General features: G+C 37.4%; 1 protein-coding gene across 4 annotated transcripts in view; it reads right to left on the bottom strand.

Moving 5' to 3' along the window:
- Nucleotides 1-5694: 5694 nt before the first annotated feature.
- The window catches only part of LOC141551991 (protein C-mannosyl-transferase DPY19L1-like), a 121608-nt gene continuing 105966 nt past the window's right edge, over nt 5695-21336 (bottom strand). For 3 of the 4 annotated variants that reach the window (XM_074284304.1, XM_074284306.1, XM_074284307.1), the window contains exons 20-22: nt 16922-17021; nt 9158-9283; nt 5743-6076 (exon numbers count right to left, since the gene is read on the bottom strand). In XM_074284304.1, coding sequence (XP_074140405.1) covers nt 5926-6076; nt 9158-9283; nt 16922-17021 — 377 coding nt within the window. In that variant the 3' untranslated portion in view covers nt 5743-5925. The other variant, XM_074284305.1, reaches the window with a different exon arrangement.

Below are 21336 nucleotides of genomic sequence, written 5' to 3'. Positions count from 1 at the left end.
CTATGATTTGGCTAAGTAAAACTCCTTTTCCAAACTGTCCTATGACTTAACAGTCTCATTTTATGCTGAATACTGAACCCTCCTCATCTCTTTTCTCTTCTACATCTAAATTTGTTTTCCTCCTTTATTCTACGCCTTGAGGAAGTTGTCACTTTTTCTTTTGTCAGTTAGTCTCCTATTGCTGCCCTTGATCACATCCCTCAGAGGGACTAAAGGACCCTCATTCTTGGTCTTTCTCAAACTCCAACCTTTTTCTTCTCTCCCATGATTCTGTTGCCCCCAACCATCTTCTCCCTCATTCTCATTATTCCCTCAAGTCATTACTTTTCAAAGTTACTCCCCCAAATCCTAGCACTGGCAAATTGGGTCTTTAGATAATAAAACCCCCAAATGAGGTTGTTCAGTCATAAAAATCCTCAGTGTTTGAATCTATCCAGTGGGTCTCTATAAATGGGAAAGACTCAAAAGTTTATTCTAAGTGAGGCTCTCCCAATGTAACACATCCTTCCAGGGCTACTTTCCAAATTCCCTTTCATTTAGCACAGAGGTGACTGACTTTTCTCTCTTCCAGTCCTCAGGGACATCTTGAGGATGTTTCTTTGCTCCTGTTATTCAAAAGCCTTCATTCCTGTGTATTTTCCATTGATTACCAATTAGCAAGAATTAACTTTTTTTTTCCAAAGGGCTATTTACTCAATAGATATAGGACGGTTGTTACAGAAACATTCCTCTCTCTAAATATCTGGGACATGACCTCCTAAAATTATAAACAGAGTCTGTGAGGAAAGAAAGCTCAAGCTTAAAAAGCACATGTGTCCAAAGGATTTCTTATGATTCCCCCTTGGTGCAATTCTCCTTATGGAAAGCCACCTTTCCTCAGTGCACCTCGTTCTTCCTCTCAGTTTCTGGCCAGACTCATTGTTCCTAGTGACATGGTCAATATGGGGCAAAGGGGTAGACTTGGATGCTCCCTCCTCTCTCTTCCTAAGCTCAGGTTTCCAGGTGCAAATCTATTCTGGGAAGAAGGAGACCCAAGACTCGCTGGAAAAAAAATGTTTCACAAACATTACTTGCATGACACACTTTTAAGCTGAATCTACATTATTAATATTTTCCCATCACTTTCTTAAATCTGGGCAACCAATAAAAAATAACCAAATCCAATTTGAGCACTTGCCAATGTCTGAGGTGTATACACTGAAACTGGAAATTTAACTATCTGCTCTTTGAGCCTTTTATTGTCTTGCTTGTGAGAGCTTCCTTTGTATCTAGCCAAGATCTGCATAGTCTTAGCAAAACAAAGTTCTATTTCATATGAAATGGGAGTCTTTTAGAAAGAAACTGTAGAATGAAAACCATCTTCCCAATGATTGACACATACTTCCTTTAATTGGAACTAAATTGGTAGGGGGAAGCACGCCTCCAATAGGGATTCACCAGTGACTTCATCAGACTCAGAGAAGCCACCTTCAAGCATTAGTGTGTTTCTGAGACTTCTAAAGGGGGCACAATAAACTACTAGGCTGAACTTGGAGGGTGTGTACGGCTGTGTACTCCTCCTAGGAGAACAGCCAGTTCCTAAATCTTGGTCAGAAACCGTACTAATTTGGGTCTTCTTGGTCTATCCAGCCCCTAAAAGCACTGGATGGTGGTGAGCACATAATAGATGTACAGCTTGCTGACTAATCTCAGCATATTGTGTGTCTTTAACTAAGATGCTTCACTTCTCTGGGTCTCGCTCATTTTCCTTCCCCTGAAAAAGGGGGCTGGATGATCTCAGAGGCTCACCGCAGCTCTCAAGCCTATGAGTAAAAGAATCACTCTCCAGGCAACTATTTCTACAGCCGATGTCAGAGAATCAACACTGACTGAGCAATGCTACTAGTATGAATGCAATAAACTTTTTTAAGTATTGCCTCATTTTTCAGGGTGATTCAGACTGCAGCTACACAGAAAGTGATCTATTGCTTTGTAGTTCACTGTCTACACTGGACCAAAAACATCACCACCTACTAATCACAACTTTAAGTTTCTGAACTCAAATTATTTTTATCACTAAGACAAACTTAAGTGTCCCATAAAATATTCAGTTGCCTTCCCTAGAGCTCTAGATTTACAGTTAATTATTTATTGAATAGGTGCAAAACATCAGCCCCTATTGCCCGTTTGTAAGAGTTCTACAGTAGAAAATGTCTTCATGTGAGGTGACCAGCAGATGGCACTCACAATTTGCAAATAAACACTTCAAACTTTTCAATAAAAAATTTTATACTTTGGGTGTTTCTCCTCACTTCAAAATGATATAAACATTATGCCCCTCTTATACGAAATAAAGTCCAGGAAACAGGGAACATGAGAAGGGCCTTAATGCAGTTTCTAAGTTTTCCACCAACAGGACACACCAGTGCTACATGGCTGGTGGCTGAGTGAGGGCTCATCTGCTCCCGGGCTGGGCCAAGCAGATGCCTTGGGACCCGGCTTCTCCATGTCCCAGCGAGGATTCCATATCCTGGAGTCGGGAGGCTTCCTTCCTGAGCTTTCGTAGTCCCCTTAAGATATCTCTCACCTAAAAGCAAGCAACAAAGAACAACACAGCAAGTCTTGTACTTGAGAACTATAGAGGGCCTTTGAGGACACCCATTAATACATATGCACATGCCAATATACATTTGTGAGCAAAGTTGACGCTATAGTGTTCTCTCCTGGATGAGGTCATGGGCTTGTCCTTCCTCTCCTCCCTCTCTGTGAGCTCAGCTCCCAGGCTTCAGGGATTTTCTTGTGTACACAAAGCCTTAGTCTTGCTTCTGACCTTTGATCCTGCACCACACCAGCTGCCTCATGGAGAGATCCCTAGAGATGTTAAAAATGTTCAAACATGAATATGCCATCTTTCTTAAGATCACTACTTTTATGAATTTTCCTATTTTTGTTAAGGATATGACTAGCCTTCACTTCTAGCTTCATAAACTCACTGTATAAACCCTTGCTAGCATTTATATCTTGCTTTAAGGTTGCAAAATGCTTTGTCCAATTATCTCATTTTATCCTGGGAGGGAGGTGCTATTATAATCTTTATTTTACAGATGAAGAAACTGAGGCAAATCGTGCTGCACTGCCTTTCCCATGACATTGCAAGGAATGCACAGGAGTCACATTTGAACTCGGCTCTTCCTGACTGCACTGACACCATTTAGCTGCATTATCATCAGTTCTTTACATCTCTCCCAACATCACAGATCCAAGAGCTGCCAAGTGTTGTGGATTCTACTCCCACACCGTCTGTTCCATCTGTCCCATTCTCTTATGTTGTGGCTGAGTCTTTTCAGTCGTGTCTGACTCTATGACCCACTCGGGTTTTCCTTGGCAGAGATCCTGGAAGGCTGGCCATTCCCCTCTCCAGCTCATTTTACATAAGAGGAAACTGAGGTAAGTGAAGTGACCTGACCAGAGTCACAGGGCTAGAAAGTGTCTGAAGCCAGATTTGACCTCCCATCTTTCTAACTCCAGGCCTGACTCAATCTACTGCACCACCCAGCTGCCCTTTTCTCCGTTTACTGACATCAGATGATACAGACACTTAGCAACTTTTGCCTAAACTATTGAAATACTCTTTAATTGGTCCCCATGCCTAAAGTATTTTGTCTTCCATATGGAGGAGGGTGAAAATTCCTCTTCTCAATAGTTGGACTCCACTACAGAAAAATTATCCTTTTATTCTTAATTCTTGCCCTACCTCATCACCCACAGAAGCTATTTCAAACCTCTTCATATCTCTTTATCCCCAAACCCAGAAAGAGATTTTTATTTTACAAAATAGTAGAATAAAAAAAAGACTTTGTTTACAAAGTCTTACCTTACCTTTAAAAAAATTGAGATCATTCAATCTAGGCTCCCTCTTCTGTCATTCAATCTCTAAAGATCTTCAAATCAGGTCGCACTCTCTCGCATCTCCATCAGTCTCTGACAAAGAGTTGGTTCTTTTCCTTGCCAAGGGGAACTCCATCACAGGTGTACTGGCTCCTAATCCCTCCCACCTTCTGCATCTGCAATCATTCATTCCCATCCCCTTAAAAACAATCAACACATCAATGGTATCCAACAATGAGTGCAATATTCCCATAGTCCTGGTCCTCTACCACTTAGAAAATGCTCAAAATTCTTTTTATTTAGTCACTAAAGAATACATAAGGTATATCAATAGAATCAACAGATTACAGTAGGAAAGTAACTTCTCTCAATTCCTTTAGCTGACTGACAGAAGCTGATACTAAACTACTGCTTGCCTCCCACCTACAATCTCAAACCTCTCACTATCAACTGATTCCTTTTTTATGGTCTTAAAACATGCTGAAGTCTCCCCATCCTTCAAAATCCTCACTCAAGCCTGTCACAACCTCAACATTTCCTTATAGTTCTGCTCCATTAGTCAAAGGGAAAGGAAAAGAATGGGGACAACATCGATACTTCAGATTTTCTTTTTATTCCATATATAAAGCATAAAATAACTAATGCAAATTTCATATAATTTCACACAGATACAGCATCTTAGCTGTTAGGCTTACAAATACATCCTTTCATTCTTTCCTAATTTTAATGATACTTCAAAATTTTTTCTTTACCTTTTAAGTTCTTCTGACCTAGTTTAATAAATATCCAAAGGATATTTCCTTTATTCTTCTGCTCTGATACTGAATTCATCTATGAAACTATTTTGGGCCAAGAATATTAATTAATTATTAAAACAGAAAAATAAATAAGAATGAGAAGGGATATATGTATCAAAATATTACAGATAGTGCTAACAAGCAGCTGAAGGGAGTAAAAAGAGAAAATTAGTATGTAACAATGTTATGACTTAAAAGCCTAAAAGCAGCTTAAAATAGGGCATTTTCTGGATTTTGTTAGGGAAGGCAGGGAAAGATTTAGAGAAATTGTATTTTCATTAGAAACCAAATACAAATGTACAGAATGAAATAAAAAAGAGAGGAAAATGTGATGTATAACAAGATAGCCTTAACAAAATTATCATCCTTTTGCCATGTCCAAAATCCAGAAATTTAAGCAAATAGAAAAGATCATTTGATGTATTTTGTTGATGACTCTTTTTTTCCTTTTCTGACAATTTGTACTTCCCTATCCCCAACCGAATTTAGTCATGTTTCAAGTCTACTTGGGTACTAATTGGGAAAAAACCCTTATTAAAAACATGTTTTCCACTATAGTCTATAAACTCTTCAAATTAGCATCTATAACTATTTACAGATGTTTGAAGAGATTCACTCTAGTATGAATAAAAGTGTTTTAAAAACTAACTCAAAAAGATAAAAAGTTATTCAAATCTCTTTTAAGATTCTTCTTGGTTACTTTAAAAAAGGAAAACCAAACTTCAGAAATGTGGTTACAAAAATTAAGTTCCTCACAGAGGTATCCCAGGTATGATCAGTATCAGCAGTTAATCAACATGGAAATGCCAAATAACATTGTGCAGTATTGTTGTACGATTCCCTAGAATCTGTAATGAAGCAAAAAAAAACCTTTATTCTTTATTTAAGAAAATCCAAAGCAATTTATTTGGTCAAAAAAGAACTTACATTTTAGATTTATATTGTCTTTATTCTTCTTGGCATCCTTGAAAATTTTAAGATGAATGTTTGTTAAAGTAGTATGTGAACACATAACCACTCGCATAACAAGTTTTTGCCACAAATTAGTTTTTATATAACAAAGGCTGACTCTGCAATGTGAAAAATGAATATTTTACTTTTAATCAGAATGAATTAAATGATTGAATAAAAATGTTTTTCCCTTAAAGACACTTCCAATAACATCTTATGATTTTCTTTGGAACAATACTTCTGTCAGGGAACAAACCAACGACCATTTTGGACCCTCCACCCATTGTGCACCTGATGAAGCCACATACTCCTAGTTCACTTTGAAGACTCTGTACATGCTGTTTTGGAACATGGAGGTGAAGTAAGGCCGGCCATCCTTAACGAGGATACTGCACAGAGAAGGCTTGGCAGCGTTCATAGGGTCTTCCACATCCCAGATTTCAAGCATACTGCAACCAGGCCTAGAAGAATAGTTTTATACATGAAAAGTACATGCCAAAACCTTAAATACAAATTGCCAATTATCTCTAAGTTCCTTATTTCAGTAAGACAAAAATGTTAGCTGTTTGTTTTTATTATCTTAATGAATATTCAATAGGAATAAGATAAAATGTAAGAATATTTACTCAAATAATGGGAAATGTCCTGATGATCATAATAAAGGTTGAATAAAAAAAATAAAAAAAATCACTTTCTTCATGAGGTCTTGATTTGGTTATCTAAACTTGAGATACTAAGTATAGCCACTCTTAGTGGCCTGAGATACAATTCTCTCTCTTTTTACAAGGCAATCAGGATTACCTGGCTCACACAGCATCTAAATATCTGAGGTTGAACTAGAACGCAAATTCTCTCGATTCCAGGACTTGGTCAATCCCTATCTGCCCCTAAGAATGAAGTTTCAATTTGTTTTATGTTCCAAGCCTTCTACTGCCACGCAATCTAATCTAAGAGTATAAGGTGATGGGATTCACACCCCCGAATGTCCACCACTGCCAAGGAAGTAGTCTGGGGAGGAGGAGGGATCACTTTTACAACTTTCTTGACTGCAGAAAGACTTCTTGTTCTCACCAGGACATGCAATCCCTTGAGCCCTCAGTTCTTCCCTCCTCCCCACCTCCCAGCTAGAGGCTACAATCTTCTCTCTTCAACATTCAGACCACCTTGGAACATCAGCTCAATTCTGCCCCCCAAATACCCCTGACCTTCATGCTGTCAAAGATCCTGCCTAGCCCAAACCTCAGCGTTGGCTTCCTCCCTACAACTACAGCTTTCCTGCCACATCCTCAGTATCAGGACACCTGTTTACACCTGCCTGCCTCACTGCCTCACTTCCTATGGCAGCTGTTCTCAGCCTTTTGACCCTCCTCAAACTCCCCCCCCCTCATCATGGTTGCCTGGTTCAATCACTCAGCTGAGAGCAAATTTCCATATGGAAAAATCTTAAGCCATTTACAGAGAGCCCCTTCATCTCCCCTTCTCTTCTCATGCCATCACTAAGACACTTTCCACTACTTTCTCCATTGTCACCCTGGCCCTTTCCATCTCATCTTCTCTAACCAATCTTCCTCTCTATCATCCCCACTCGCTCTTTTCTTCTAGATCCTTCATATTTCCTACAAAACATTCCTGTACCTCTCCAATCCTTAAAAATCTCTCCCCTGGCTCCGTCCACTTCTGCTTGCTCTCATCCTGCATCTCTCCTCCCTTTTATGGAGAGCTCCTTTGAGAAGGCCATCTATAATCAAACTGGATATCCCAAAGAAAACTTAAAACTTGGCTGTCTCAAATTGAAGCCATTCTCTTTCTCCCTAAACCCTCCCTCCTTTCCAAACTTCTCTGTTACTTTGGAAGGTACCACCAACCTCCCTATCACCCAAGCTTCTCCCCTCCTCACTTGTTTCCAAATCCTGTCGTTTCTACTTTCTCTTTCTCTCATATTTGCTCCCTTCTCTTCCAGGACACTACAAGCCCTCATTATCTCTCACCTGGACCATGGCAATAGGAACAGTACCCCTGCCTCAAGTCTCTCCCCACTCCAATCCACTCTTCATACAATTGTCCAAATACAGATATGACCATAACAGCCCTTCTCCAACAAATTTCAGTAGCTCTCTATAATCTCTAGGAACAAGTGTCAAAACAATCCTCTGGATTTTGAGGCCCCCTATACTCAAACTGTTCCCATTGTATATAGTTAAGCCAAACCGGCCCAATGTTCTATCACCTCTGCCCCCTAGTTCATTCTTTTCAATGAAACAAACAAAAAAAAAAGTTAAAACCAGTCAAACTTTAGGGCCTGTGTGGCCTTAAAACTAGGGATTACCCAGCTTGGTTCAGTATCCTCAAACCTTTTCTTGGCCAGTTTTCTAGTATTAAACTTACACTTTTCCAGAATTCTAAAACAAATCCATTCTATTTGCTGTTCTAACACATGATTTTCATTCCATGGTACAAGAGGTTAGGGATAGCAATAACAAGGCTAGCTAGCAATGACATTGTTGGCAAAGAGCTATACAAATAGCCTTATTTTATGTTCACAATAATCCTGGGAGGTGTGTACTATTATGATCCCCATTTTATAGGCAGGTAATTGTCTTGTTCAAGGTCACTCTGCTAATAAATATCTGAGGCTGGATTTGAAGTTGGGTTCTTCCTGACTTTAAGGCCCAGATTTCTCTCCACTACACCACTTTACTGCTTAGGGACAGGCAATGTATGCATAGTGAGTTCTAATGAGAATCTCCTACAAGTGGAAAGACTAGAGAATGCTGCTTGCTACCTTTGCCTATTCTTCAATCCACATCCTCTAGCCCTCATCTTCTCATTCCTGGAAGGCTGACCATTATGGCCTTATGAAGTTCCAAGCCCCTGAGAGTGAGAACTCAGCAAATACAAACATAAACAAAAGTTTATCTTTTTACAAATTAGTAAAATGGAGCTCGTTTGCTAATTTTCCTTTGTACAAAAAAAATACATTTTGCATGTAATATTCTGGATCTTTATTTTAAAAATTAAAGGGGACTGCAATTTCTTGGCTTAAGGAGTTTGGTTAATGTTTTCATCAAATCCTAAAACATACTCAAAGGGACCCTGAGAGATGAAGAAACTAAAATCTATTTCTGAGAAGAAGGTTTCAGGACAGTCTAACTTGACCCTCTAAAATTTACAGGCAACATACAAGTAGCAAATAACCTAATACTCTGTTTTATTTGGGGACATTTTCCTACTATTGCTTGCTGAGAGCTGGAGCAGCAGTATGTTCTCTCATTGAAACCTCAAGTGAATAATAATTTTAGATGTAAAATGTAAAGGAAAATTAGGCTACTAAAATGCAGATAATACATCTGGAAATTTTATCTACTTAAGTGTTATCTAGAACTAACCTATTCATGTATATGGATTGTGTTCACCTAAAAATACTTGTGAGTAATATTATCACAATTCACTCATTGTGGATAATTTCCGAAGAATTGAATATGAAACTGTCAATAAGAAAATTTAATTTATTGATCAAAAAAGAGATGGCACTGAATACTCACTTAGTCCTCACCACACACCAGGCCTCTTCTAAAATGTAATAATTCACATGCAATTGCAATAGTTTGTCTCTTACTTCTTTAGCTGTTTTTCGACTATAGACAGAGTAAACTATCTTAGTTCTGGCCCTATTAAATATAAAGAGGTTAAAAGACTTTAAATGAATCATCAAATGAAATAAAGAAATTACAAGTAAATTTTCAATGACTCAAAGAGTTAGTTATTTCATGTCAAAAGCAGGAGATCTTCAGTGGAAATGTGCCCTATTGGCCTTGTCCCATTCCACATTAATGACTGTATTTAAAAGCCAAGAGGGACTACCCAACAATACTACTCCATAAGCTTCTCACTGGGCAGACTCTTCTTCCTCAGGTTCCTTCCCAGAAGCTCCACGGAGAAAAATTACCATGCTAGGCATGCTGAATTCTCCTCTGGGTCAGCTTTTGACTACCAACTCTCTATCCCTGCCCATGGGGACCCCCAACCCAGCCTTTGTATGTGCTATCTTCCTCCGTCAGAAAAGAAGCTCCTTGAAAGCAGGGGCCAGCTTTATCTTTACTTATGATTGCATTTCTAGAGTTTAGCTAGAGAGTCTGGCACAGAACAAGTACTTAATAAATATTCCATGTACTCTAATCTTTCCTCTAATTTCTTATATGAGAATGAAAGAAAACCACAGAGAATCAAAAAAAGTAAATAAGAGTAACATTTAGATTTAGAGTATATTATAAATCAATTTTTATCTAGAAAACTTTTTAAAAATTACTATACATTATTCCTTTCATTTTAATTTCCAAAAAACTATTGAGACAATATAAAAGTAATACTCATGGGAAATAAAACAAAAATTAATTTCAAGAAATAAATTTACTAAGCAAAAAAATGAATTCAGAATTATTGTAGCTAAGCATTAATTTAACTTAAATCTCCTGGCAGGTAAGTAAAAATGGAAGTACATTGGGCTATAAATCTCACATTATGTGATAAAAATAACAATGTTAAGTTAATTTAGAGAAACACTTATTTGGCAGTAAATTCTAGGAGGGCTTAATTAAACAAACGGGTCCTGATAATTAATTAACATGACAGTAAATATTTTCAACACTGAATTGTGAAAGATACAAACTACTCTTAAAATCAACATTTTTTTCTAATTCAGTCAATACACAGATAAAAATAGAATATTAAAGATTAATCCAATGAGTGCATTTCTTTTATTTAAAACTTAAAAAAAGGAAAAGAAAAAAACAATGACCATGTGCACAACAGAACACAAAAGAGAATTCAAAATATAAAGCAATAAATTTCCTTTTCAAGAATGCCTACATAATAAATACTCTACATCATGTTCAAAACTATCCATCTTTGCTTTCTAATAGGTTTTCTTTTATTCTCTGCTGCATATTTTTTCTTTTATTCTTCTCTTTTTTCCTCCCCTCCTCCAAGAAGGCTATAATTAAGCATAGATGCACACATGTATATACATATATACACACAAAGCATATAGATATTTATAATTATACACATATACATTCAAATGTACCTAGGTAAGACCACACTATACTTGTTTGTCCTCTATTTTTCTGAAGGTGGATAAATCCAGGTCTTTCCTAAATCCATCAACTCATCATTTCCTACACCACAGCAATATTGTGATCTTACATTGTCTAGTTATTTTAAATAGTCTAAAACAATATTACTATGGCTAACATACAGTATATTAGCTTTGTCTGAAATCATGACTACTATCCCTTTTTTATCTATTAAATTCTACTCCTGATCATTCATGAATCTCTTATTTCCTATTCCTCTTGACTCGTTTTACTTGTACCCTCTCTCCCATGCCCTCCTGTTTTATAACCTACCCATCCTCTCTAAGAATTCCTCTTATCTTCTCTCCCCACCTCTTACCTTTGCTCTTATGTTTCTATCTGAATTTAAAAGACTTTTATTGCCTTCCAAATATATTTGTTCTCTCCCTCTTTATCCTACTCCTGTTAATCTACACACCTACTCCTTTTTATCCTATTCCCTCTCCCTCTAATTTCTTATTAAATTCAGAAATCTTTTAATCCTTCTAAACGTATATGTTGCTAATTCTGATCTGATTTGAGCTGAAAATCCCTCTTTTATCCTCTCCCACACTTCCTTATTATTCCCTTAAGTTTCTTATTTCTTTCTGAATTTAGAAGACCTTTATATCCTTCTAAATAAATATGAATTGTTCCCTCTTTAACTTGATGAGAATAGGATTCCAGAACTACCAGCCGTCCCCTCACTACATATAATTCTTGTGTTAGTTTTTCTCTTACCTCATTTGTATATGATCAGTAAGTACTCTTTTGACTTTCCTGCATGGTTTTGTCTCTTAGAATTACATCCTACTCAGCTCCACCCCAATTCTTCTTCCAAACTACCCAATAACATATGAAAATCTTAGACATAAAGGTTTTTATTTCCACATATAAAAAGTGTGTCCTTATTCAGTCCCTTTTAATTAGTCCTTGATGCTTACCTTATATTTCTCTTGGATCTTGTATTTCAAATTATCTATTATATTCAATCAATTTTTTTTGTTTGTTTGTTTGGCAACAAAATCCTCAAAGTCTGGCAATTCATTTGATATCCATTCAGTATTATCCTACTTTGCTGAATGTAATGATTTTGACCATGCTACCAGTTCTTTTGCTTGTTGATATATAGTGGTTTAAGACCTATAGTTTTTAAATGTATCCACTCCTAGGTTTTGTTTGATTTTTAATTGTGGCTCTCCCATATTTGAACTGGTTTGCTATTGTTGTTGTTGTTATTGTCCATGATATTTTCTCCTTGACCTGGGGGTTTCAAAATTTAGCAGTAATGTCCCTGTAGTTTTTTCCTGGTAGGATTTATTTCAGGTGGTAAATGGTGGATTTTTTTCTATTTCTACTTTTCCCTCTTCCTCTATCATTTCAGGGCAAGTCTCTTTATTTCTTGTATTATAGTATCAACGTTCCTTTTTTGGTCACAGTTTTCAGGTATTCCAATTATTATGTTTTCTCTTCTTGATCTGTTCCCCAGATTTGTTGTTTTTCTCAGGACATATTTCATAATATCTTTGATATCTTATTATTTCTTGGCTTCACAGGCTTCCCTTTGCCCAAATCTAATTTTCAAGGAGTCATTTTCTTCCTCAAGATTCTGAATTTCCTTTTTAAAAAAGTTAAGGAATTTTCCTTTTCATAATCTTGTTTTTCTTGGGTTGTTTCTTATTTTGACTTTTTTCCCTCAACCTCATGTTATTTTTAAAGACCTTTTAAGCTTTTTCTATCAATTCTTTTTTTGGGGGCAGATAACCCACTCATTATTACTCTTTGGCATAGGAGTCTTCACCTCTCCTCCTGTAGGGGGGGATAGGTTTTCTGGCCTCAGGTCCTTCAATTCTCCCTTCTGGCCCTCCCATAAGCCCCCTAACCAGCAGCATCCCCAAGCCCACCGCTCTTGCCCTCATCAGGTCTGTGTTTCAGCAGCACAGCTGAGCATGGCATTCCTTGTCAGCAGTTTCCCTCAATCTTCCCTTCTCAGACACAGGACTTTCCCACATTGTTCAAAAGGTGGCAAATCCTGAGGCTGCCTACTTCTGCAGCACTAACCTGGAGATGTTTACACTCCACACTGGCCAAATCTCCATCCTTAGCATCTTCTTCAATTGTCCCAGGAAGACCAGAGTTTTGCCCCCAACTCTTGTTTATTTTTAACTGATCTATGTTTGCCCTAAAGCACTATTTTTGTCTTGTTTGTAGGCAAAATATGGAGAGTTTGGAATTTTCTGACCTTTCCATTATTTCCCTTCAGAGTGTTTCTTTAAGAAGCTGAAGAGAATGCTGTCTAATTATTGGCCAACTGCTTACTAAGATACTCATTTAAAACACCATGAAACCCTAATAAGTGATCCAGGTGAGTTTATCTGATATTGTCCCAGGTGGTATAAAGTAAACAACAGGCAAGACTGAAGAAGTAAACTCATGAAGATGTTAACAAGGTTTTCTGAATATACTACGACTGCTTTCCTACTCAAAGTGGCACTCTCCATATAGATGATGACAGATTTTATTGACTAGAATTCACGCCTACCTAAAATTCTAGCAATTCCGGAATGATTAGAATGACGTCAATAAAAGTGGGCTCAGAAAAATTATTCAGACTCAATCAGTTTATAATTCCCAGATCAGGATCTGACAGAACAAAGCATTCCAGATGGTGTCCCACTATATCTTATATATTAAATGCTTCTGATCCTTAAAGAAGATTCATCACTTCCATCACGAACTTTTGTGAACCTAATATATTGGTTATGCTAACAAAAAAGTTAGCCTTTCTATAATACTTTATAGATAGTGAAAAGAAAAAAGATGTGTGCAATATGGTAATAATAATGTGTAGGTATATAGTACTCACAGGATTATAAAATGTTTTATATAATCAATGCCACTTTTTGAGGTAGATATTTATGTATGCATGTATATTGTGTAATTACATACAATTAAATATTAATTGCATGTTACATAAAATATTGTATATTTTAAATTATATTATATATTGTAATAAAGAATAACAACACACAATATATTCCAGATGAGAAAGGTGAGGGTCAAAAAGGTTAGAAATCCATAGGCTCATGAGCTTTAAAACTGGCCTGTCCTCAAACACAAACGGCAGTTCTTCTGATCCTTTGGTTCAAAGCTTTTAGCTTGCAAGGTCAAGATAGAAAAACAACAGAAAAAATAAAATAAAACCACTTCTACTGCACTCCACAGGAAGTGCAAATGACACTGATGTTTGGAAAAAATACATGACACTTTACTGGCCTAGAGAGGAGTTGGGGGTGAGTGGAAGGAGATAAGTGTAATTGTGAATCACTGACTTATTCTGTCTAAATGTCTCCGAGGAGAATTTTTTCTCTAAGTTTTCTGAAGGCTAAGAAGCTTTAATGGCTTCTTTCTCTAGTTAACCAGAAGCTTTGTCATAAATCTTACAAGATCCTAGCAAACTGCTCTTTATTGTCCTGTCCTCTCTTCCTTTACAAAGGATGCTTCTAAGGGCAGTCTCCAGTTCTATCCCCAACTTTCAGTTTCTATCCTAGCATCTTCCCTTTCACAAATCTCATCTCTACCTAGCCAGACAGAAATAACTGGTGGTGATGAGGGGACCATGTGAAGAAGAGAGATGATTAGCCTTTGTTCTGCTGAGCAGAAGTAGGAGTGATGAGGAGAAGTTGCAAAACAGCCAATTTAGGATGAATGATAAGAACACTCCCTAATGATGGAAGTTGTTCAAAATAGACGGGAGTCTTTTGGGTGGTCACAGAGTCTGCCTGGCCACTTGTCAGACAGGCAAATGGACACTGAAGTCTCTCCCAGCTCAACTGTGATTCCCTTTGCATTAATTAATAAAAGCATAACACCTGCCTACCACCTGCTAGGTGCTGACTGGGTGACATGGAAATCAATAAAACTATCAAACTTTCTTACTTGGAAGTTTATTTTCTTTGTTGGGGGTGCTATACAGATCAAATAAGTCAAAACATGTACAGTGTTCTAGAATCTCCAGTTATACACTGTTTAATGGCTTTCTGATCACCTAAGTTTGAGAATATCAACCACGAATTTTCCCCCAGTCTTCCCCGTTTTGAACTTTCTGGGATGTCTGCATCAAATCTGAGAAGTTTCAGACCACTTTCATGCCCAGCACTCATAAGCTGCCATGAAAGAACAGTGCTCCCTGATGATGCTGTACCTTGTATCTTAGAAACAATCCGAGCGAAAATCTTTCCTTCGGATACTGTCAGCATTTTTCCCAAGAGATCATGTGCTGCAGTCCATGTAAAAATCCTGCAGCAAATGGGCATCCAGCCTGACATCGCTGTGTTAATCCCACCTGCTTGTCCAGCACTGACGGCCCTCCCTCATCTCCTTCCTGGAGCCATTTTCTGGCTTGGATTTGGAGTCCTTTGATTTGATACATTCCAAAGAAACCTCAGAACTCACCATTCCCTGAAGCAGGATGGTCTGTCTTGGTCTCTGTCTTTCCCCATCTCCACACTTAGCCCGCTCACCAGCCCACACATCAGCCTTCTCTTCCATAAGAGCCCAGCTTAACCTCTCAGGAGGACTGCCGGCATTGGAGGCCCTCAATAGTGAGTTCCAGGAGTCATCAAGCTGACCAAGACAAAGCTCCCCATTCCCTCATCTGGCTGCTTTCACCCTTCTCAGTGGCAGCCAACTATTGTCCTGCGTTTCTAGGGAACATTTCTCCCTCACCTTCTACATCCACTGGAATATCTGAAGATGATGATCCCACACTGAGAATAAGTTCTGTGACTAATGAGCAGGTAAGCCAAAACTCAAGTAGCTCATTAAATCTGGCCAGTCTTAGGACCCAGACCAGAGCATCAGACAATACTTCCCATGCCATTCAGCCACCTTGCCATCTGCCCTGTAGCAACACTACTTAGCCTCATTTCAACAGCATTTCCAGTCCAGCTTTCCAGACCACACACACACACACACACACACACACACACACACACTCTTCTCTGGGAGAAATAATCTTTGGAATTCCAGACTGGGATCAAACTACCTGACTGCCAAGTGCCTGAGCAAAAACTCCATTCACCTTCTCTAATTAGCCCAAGGCCACATGCTCTAACCAAAAATGGTCTACAGTAGAACATTAGACTACAGCTGCCTAAGTCAATTAATTTTTACAGGTATTAGTCAGTCATTCACAATGACTGGCTTACGAGGATACAACTATAAACTTGCCTGGATTCATGTGCAACATATTGGCATTGTAGTTCCTGGATTCTTGAGCACTTTCCAAGCCTGTGTACCAAACTAGAGTTCTCCCTCTACTGAGACTTTTGAAATAATACATTTCAAGCAGAAGTTGCCCTCAGTAGGTCATCAATCAGATCAAAACTAGATCTATTTATTGACTAAGAGAGAGGTTTTCACCCTCTGAGATTTCTTAAAAAATAACTCCAAGAAGTGATTTCTCAAAACCTCTCTCCCTTATTGTATGTCCCAGTGTAATTTGTTCACAAGAAAAGTGGGAAATTATGACTTTCTTGTAATTAAATTACCACTAATGAATCACCACCATCATTCCACTCTCCCTAGTACATAGCCGAGGATCTCTGTGCACAAAATATGAGAGATAATAGTTGTCCTCAACACCAGAGACATGAGCTATGGAGGCAGCACCTCAAGAAAGCATACTGAAAGTATCTTGGGAGCATATTGCTCCTTCATCCAAGTCAATCAGTTGACCTTTAATATCCAGAATATTTCCTATTATATATCTTCCCAAAACATCTCAATATGCAGGCAAAGGCAAACAAATTTAGATACTCAGCAACTCAGTTACCTACCCAAGTCTTTCTAGAGGACACAGTCACTGCATGATCTCACAAATCACTTCAAATCTATTGGAAGCAGATGGGGCATGTCTAAGCTCAGCACCAATTGTTTATTCTACAACCTCACTTGATACCCACCTCTAAGAAAGAATCTTCCTTAGATGAATTCATACATGTGAAAGGAGCATGGTGAAGCCTTCTCAACAAGGCGGGGAGAAGATGTGCTACCTTAGCACACAATTTGTTATTAGTCCTTGTAAAAAGTGCATCATTGAAATGAAGCTTTCCTATAACCTAGGATTTAAGTCATTCCAGATATAGCCCTGTCTTTCTTATCGATAATAAATATCAGGATAATGCCAAATACCTTAATCCTCCATCCTCATAATGTGGGTGATTGACAATAGGACGAAGTGTAGATAGCTTGACACTTGCCATAGTAGGCATGGCACCTGCAAAAACAGCATCTGAAAAATAAGATTATGCTATTTAAAAGAAAAACTCCTTAAAGAAAATTGAGTTATATTATAAAAGTTCCTAATTTCTAAATTTAAAAAATAGTATTTTAAAATATATGTTAAAGTTAAAATAAAAGTTAAGTGTAATGTCAGATATAATCAAAGGACCAGACATTCTTTGAGACACCATCTTGATGCTTTCAACTGGATTTATCCTTAATTCTTTAAGGCAGACAAGAATCTATTCCATTTTAAAACTCATACAAAATGATTTTCCAATCCCAATGCCTAAAATCTTCCAATGCTTATAAAACTAAAGGAGTGTAGATTTCATCTACCAAGATACAGCCCTGCATATAGAAGCCCCTAGGACAAGGGAGAGCATGATGCTGATCCATAGAATGAGCTAGAAATGTTAGGTAGAAACCAACTGGTCTTTGTATCTACTGAAGTCTCAATAAACCCTCACTTGTTTTTGAATAAATGTTTATTTCTTATTGGTTATAACCAGTTATAACTTTTGTGATTATAACAAAAGTTATAACTTTATGGTTAAAATGCTACAGTTTCAAAATAGTTTTTTTCTTTAAACAATGTCTATAAACATGGGAAAATTATATTATTTAATCTTTAAGTGGTAACTGTTATAAAGGGCGGGGGGAGGATTGAGCAGAGGAGGAAGCAAAGGGATAAGGAAGAAGACCAGGGAGGGATCCTTGGGTGGGAGGAGATCAAGTAATAGCACAGCAATTTGAAGAGAATGAAAGCAGAAGAATTAGCAGGGATAAGAAAGAATAAACACACACATACACACACACTACAAAAAGGATCAGGAGTAGAGTTTATTAGAAAAAAAAGTGTGGCTAATAATCATTGATCTTAGACAAGATTAAATCAAGAGAGAGATGTATATTATTTGTCAGCCTTACTAATATTGTTATAAGTGCATGTTTCTATATGGATAAATGTGTGTATATGTGTGTGTCTGAGTATATGTAGATATGTATGCATGTTGCTCTGTGTATAGATATAGATATAGATATAGATATAGATATAGATATAGATATAGATATAGATATAGATAGATATAGATATGTGTGGGGGGGTCTGTAGCTAGGTGTGAATATGTATATGTGTGTATGCATATATCTATATATCTTGTACTTAACTATTGTCTACTTGGGGGAGGTGGAGGGGATTAAAGGGGATTAAAGGATAAAGTAAAAAAAAGGACACAGAGAACAAAAGAATAACTTATAAGAAAATAAAGAAAAGATGGACATTCATGAATATAATTTCTTTTACCATTATATATACTTTCTTGATGTAATTTATTACCTCAATTCTCCCTGATGTTCTGCTGGGCACATGACAATGTTCTGTTTTGTTTTGTTTTCCTTTTCTATTTTTTAATTAAATTTTTTTAAAAAAGAAACAAGAGTATTTCACTTAATTCACACAACAATCTTAAGAGGTAAGTGCTATTATATCCCCATTTTATAGATGGGAAAACTGAGACAAACAAAACATAAGTAACTTGCCCAGAAACCCTCAGCTAGTATGTGTCAGAAGCTGCCATTTGATTTTAAGTCTTCCTGACTCCAGGCCCAAAAGAGAGAGAATTAAATTCAAATGCCACCTAACTGAACTCTATAAAGACAGAAACAAAAGCACAAGATTAAAAGAACACATAAATTCTGCATGAAGTTTAAGGGACTGATCTTGAAGATAGAAAGTACAGAGACGATTTTAAAAAACCAAGGTCCCAGAAAGAACTTGACAAATCAAAACTCAGAATCCTATACTGAAGGTAACACGACTAGAAAATTGTCCAAAACTTCTGTAGACAAACAACAAAATAATAAATAATAGACTCTATAGATTCTATTCTACCTATTCAAGCCACAAAAAAGAAAGGCCAAATTCCAAGTGACAATTTTGTTAAAAAACTGTACATTCAAGAAAAAGACCTTTAAATATGAAGGAAACTGAGATAACAGAGAATTATTTGGTATTTGTGAGAATTCAGAGACAAGAAGGTGAAAGCACTTTCTGAAATTCAAAGATGCTCAAAACTGAAATCCAAAACAGGATATTCTAGAAACTGCCAACAGCAACAACAAAAAGCTTATAGGGAATTTCTGATTCACCCTCACCCCAAACGTGACCAAAAATAAACACAAACAAAACAAATAATGGGAACCAAAGAGAAACAAGATAAAATGGTAATCAAAGAGACTGTAGAATTTTTAAAAATTAAAAATAAGTTCTTTGAAAAGACTAACAAAATTGATTAGCTTTTCCTTTATGATCTAACCTGATCAAAAGAGGAGGAAAATCAAATCACCAAAATTGAAAATGGGCAAAGTTAAATCACAACAGAAAACAAATGAAAAAATTAACAATGTATTATATGGAAAAATATGCTAGAAAGATTGCTCTCAAAAAATTTTAACTGTAAAAAGTGAAAAGAAATATAGATGACAAATTATATAGATAGTATTATTATCATATTAGAAACAAATATACCTCAAACAATATAATTTTATTAATACATAAACAAAACTCAGACAAAGTACAACAAACATCTATTTGTGGTAAAAAAAAAATCCTTGTAAAACATAGACATAATAGGAATATCATGTTTTATATTGTCTTAGGGAGTTTCCATTTAAAGGATTACAGAATCATGGATTTAAGAGGTAAAATAAAACTTAGAGGCAAACCAAATCTAATTTTTTATTTTACAGATAAAGAAACTGAAACTGAGAGATTCAGTGATCTCTTCAGGATTACAAAGCTACTAAAAGTGGCTGAAATAAAATTTAAATCCATCTTCTTGGCAGCAGGTCCACACCATGTTGGGTTACAAATGTTGTCCTTGAAATTTGTTTTCTAAGCTGTTTGAGGTTCAAAACATTGCCCTAGATCCCTTACTGCCAAGGACAAAAAGAAGTACATCTATGGGGAATTGATGTACTGGAGATTTGGCAGAATTTTAAAATTTCTGAGGAACATTTTCCTGATTCAATGAGGTGGCGGGGAACTTTCTATTTTAATCAATTATTTAAAATGTCCTTTTAAAATTCTTTTTATTATATTTTATAGTCCAAGACTGTTTTCAGTACATGCTAATTCTAAACCTGAATCCCTGGACTGACCTAAGTTAGGTTACTCTAGAATACCTGCAACAGTCAAAGGTAGGACCTGATTGCAATGACTTGGCAAGAAGATTCCTATGGTGTCCCAAGGATCTGTGCGTGGCCTGTGTCATGCTCATTAAAACATGCATAAGTGGTGTGTGAATCAAATTGGCACAGGGCACAAAGCTGGTACGGCAAGCTAATATACTGGATGGCAGAGCGAAGATTCACAAAAAAACATGAGCAACTAGAGCCAAACTGGAAAAGCTAAAATGTAAAGAGACTCCACTTCGCCAAGTACGAGCCAGGAAAGGCATAATTAAACAGCAGTTTCTCTGAAAAGCACCTGGAACTTTTAGTCCTTTACAAGCTTCTGCCTGCAAGAAAACAAGTGTGGTCACAAGCTGCCTGGGGATTCATGGCTCTCATTTCTGAAGACGTGGGATGCTTTCCGCACTCTTACGTGGCCAGCAGCACTCTGTCCAGATGGGAGAGCTAGATTCGAGGAAGGACACCAATAAATGGAGCCCATGAACCAGGAGAGAGATGGGCCATGAAAGGATGCCTCTTTAGAGCTGATCAGATGAATGGAAGATATTGTAACTTCAATTGTTGGAGAGGATTATTCAAGAAAAGATTTGGGAATAATGCAGAAAGAGTCAGCTATCAGGGCAGGCAGATGGTGGGACAATTCTTTTTTCAGGAATGGTTTCAACAAGACCTTTCCACTCTTGACAAAAGAGGTGTGAAAGGTTATAGCAACCTTCATATGGCTTGAAGGGCATCTTCATGGGCTCCAAGGTCACAAGTAGGACTACTGGGTCACTACTAGGCCCATTTCCATCCCTGAGACCTTATTACTAACAATTCTAGCTGTCCCCAAGTGAACAGTCTGAGAGAGGGAGGTGCCTTGGGGCCCAGCAAGCTGACCAAGCAAGAAGAAATGTTTCACAGCAGGAATGTCAAACACAGGGTCCTAGGCCACAGATGTACCCCCAAGTACTGCCTGAGCCACTGCAAAATGTAGTTCTGATCCGACTTTAAAGTGCTGATGTTGGCAGCCTGCAGGGATTCTTCTCAGAATCTGACCTCAGGATACTGTGACCCCTGAGAGGAGCGCATCAGAGGTGTTCAAAAGGTGATGAGTGAATGGCCATCCTTTTTCTCTCTTGGAGGTCCCC

Source organism: Sminthopsis crassicaudata, chromosome 1 (assembly GCF_048593235.1).
Source record: "Sminthopsis crassicaudata isolate SCR6 chromosome 1, ASM4859323v1, whole genome shotgun sequence".
Taxonomy (NCBI): Eukaryota; Metazoa; Chordata; class Mammalia; order Dasyuromorphia; family Dasyuridae; genus Sminthopsis; species Sminthopsis crassicaudata.
The sequence above is the reverse complement of the archived record's forward strand: the minus strand, read 5'-3'. Positions and strand labels throughout refer to the sequence as shown.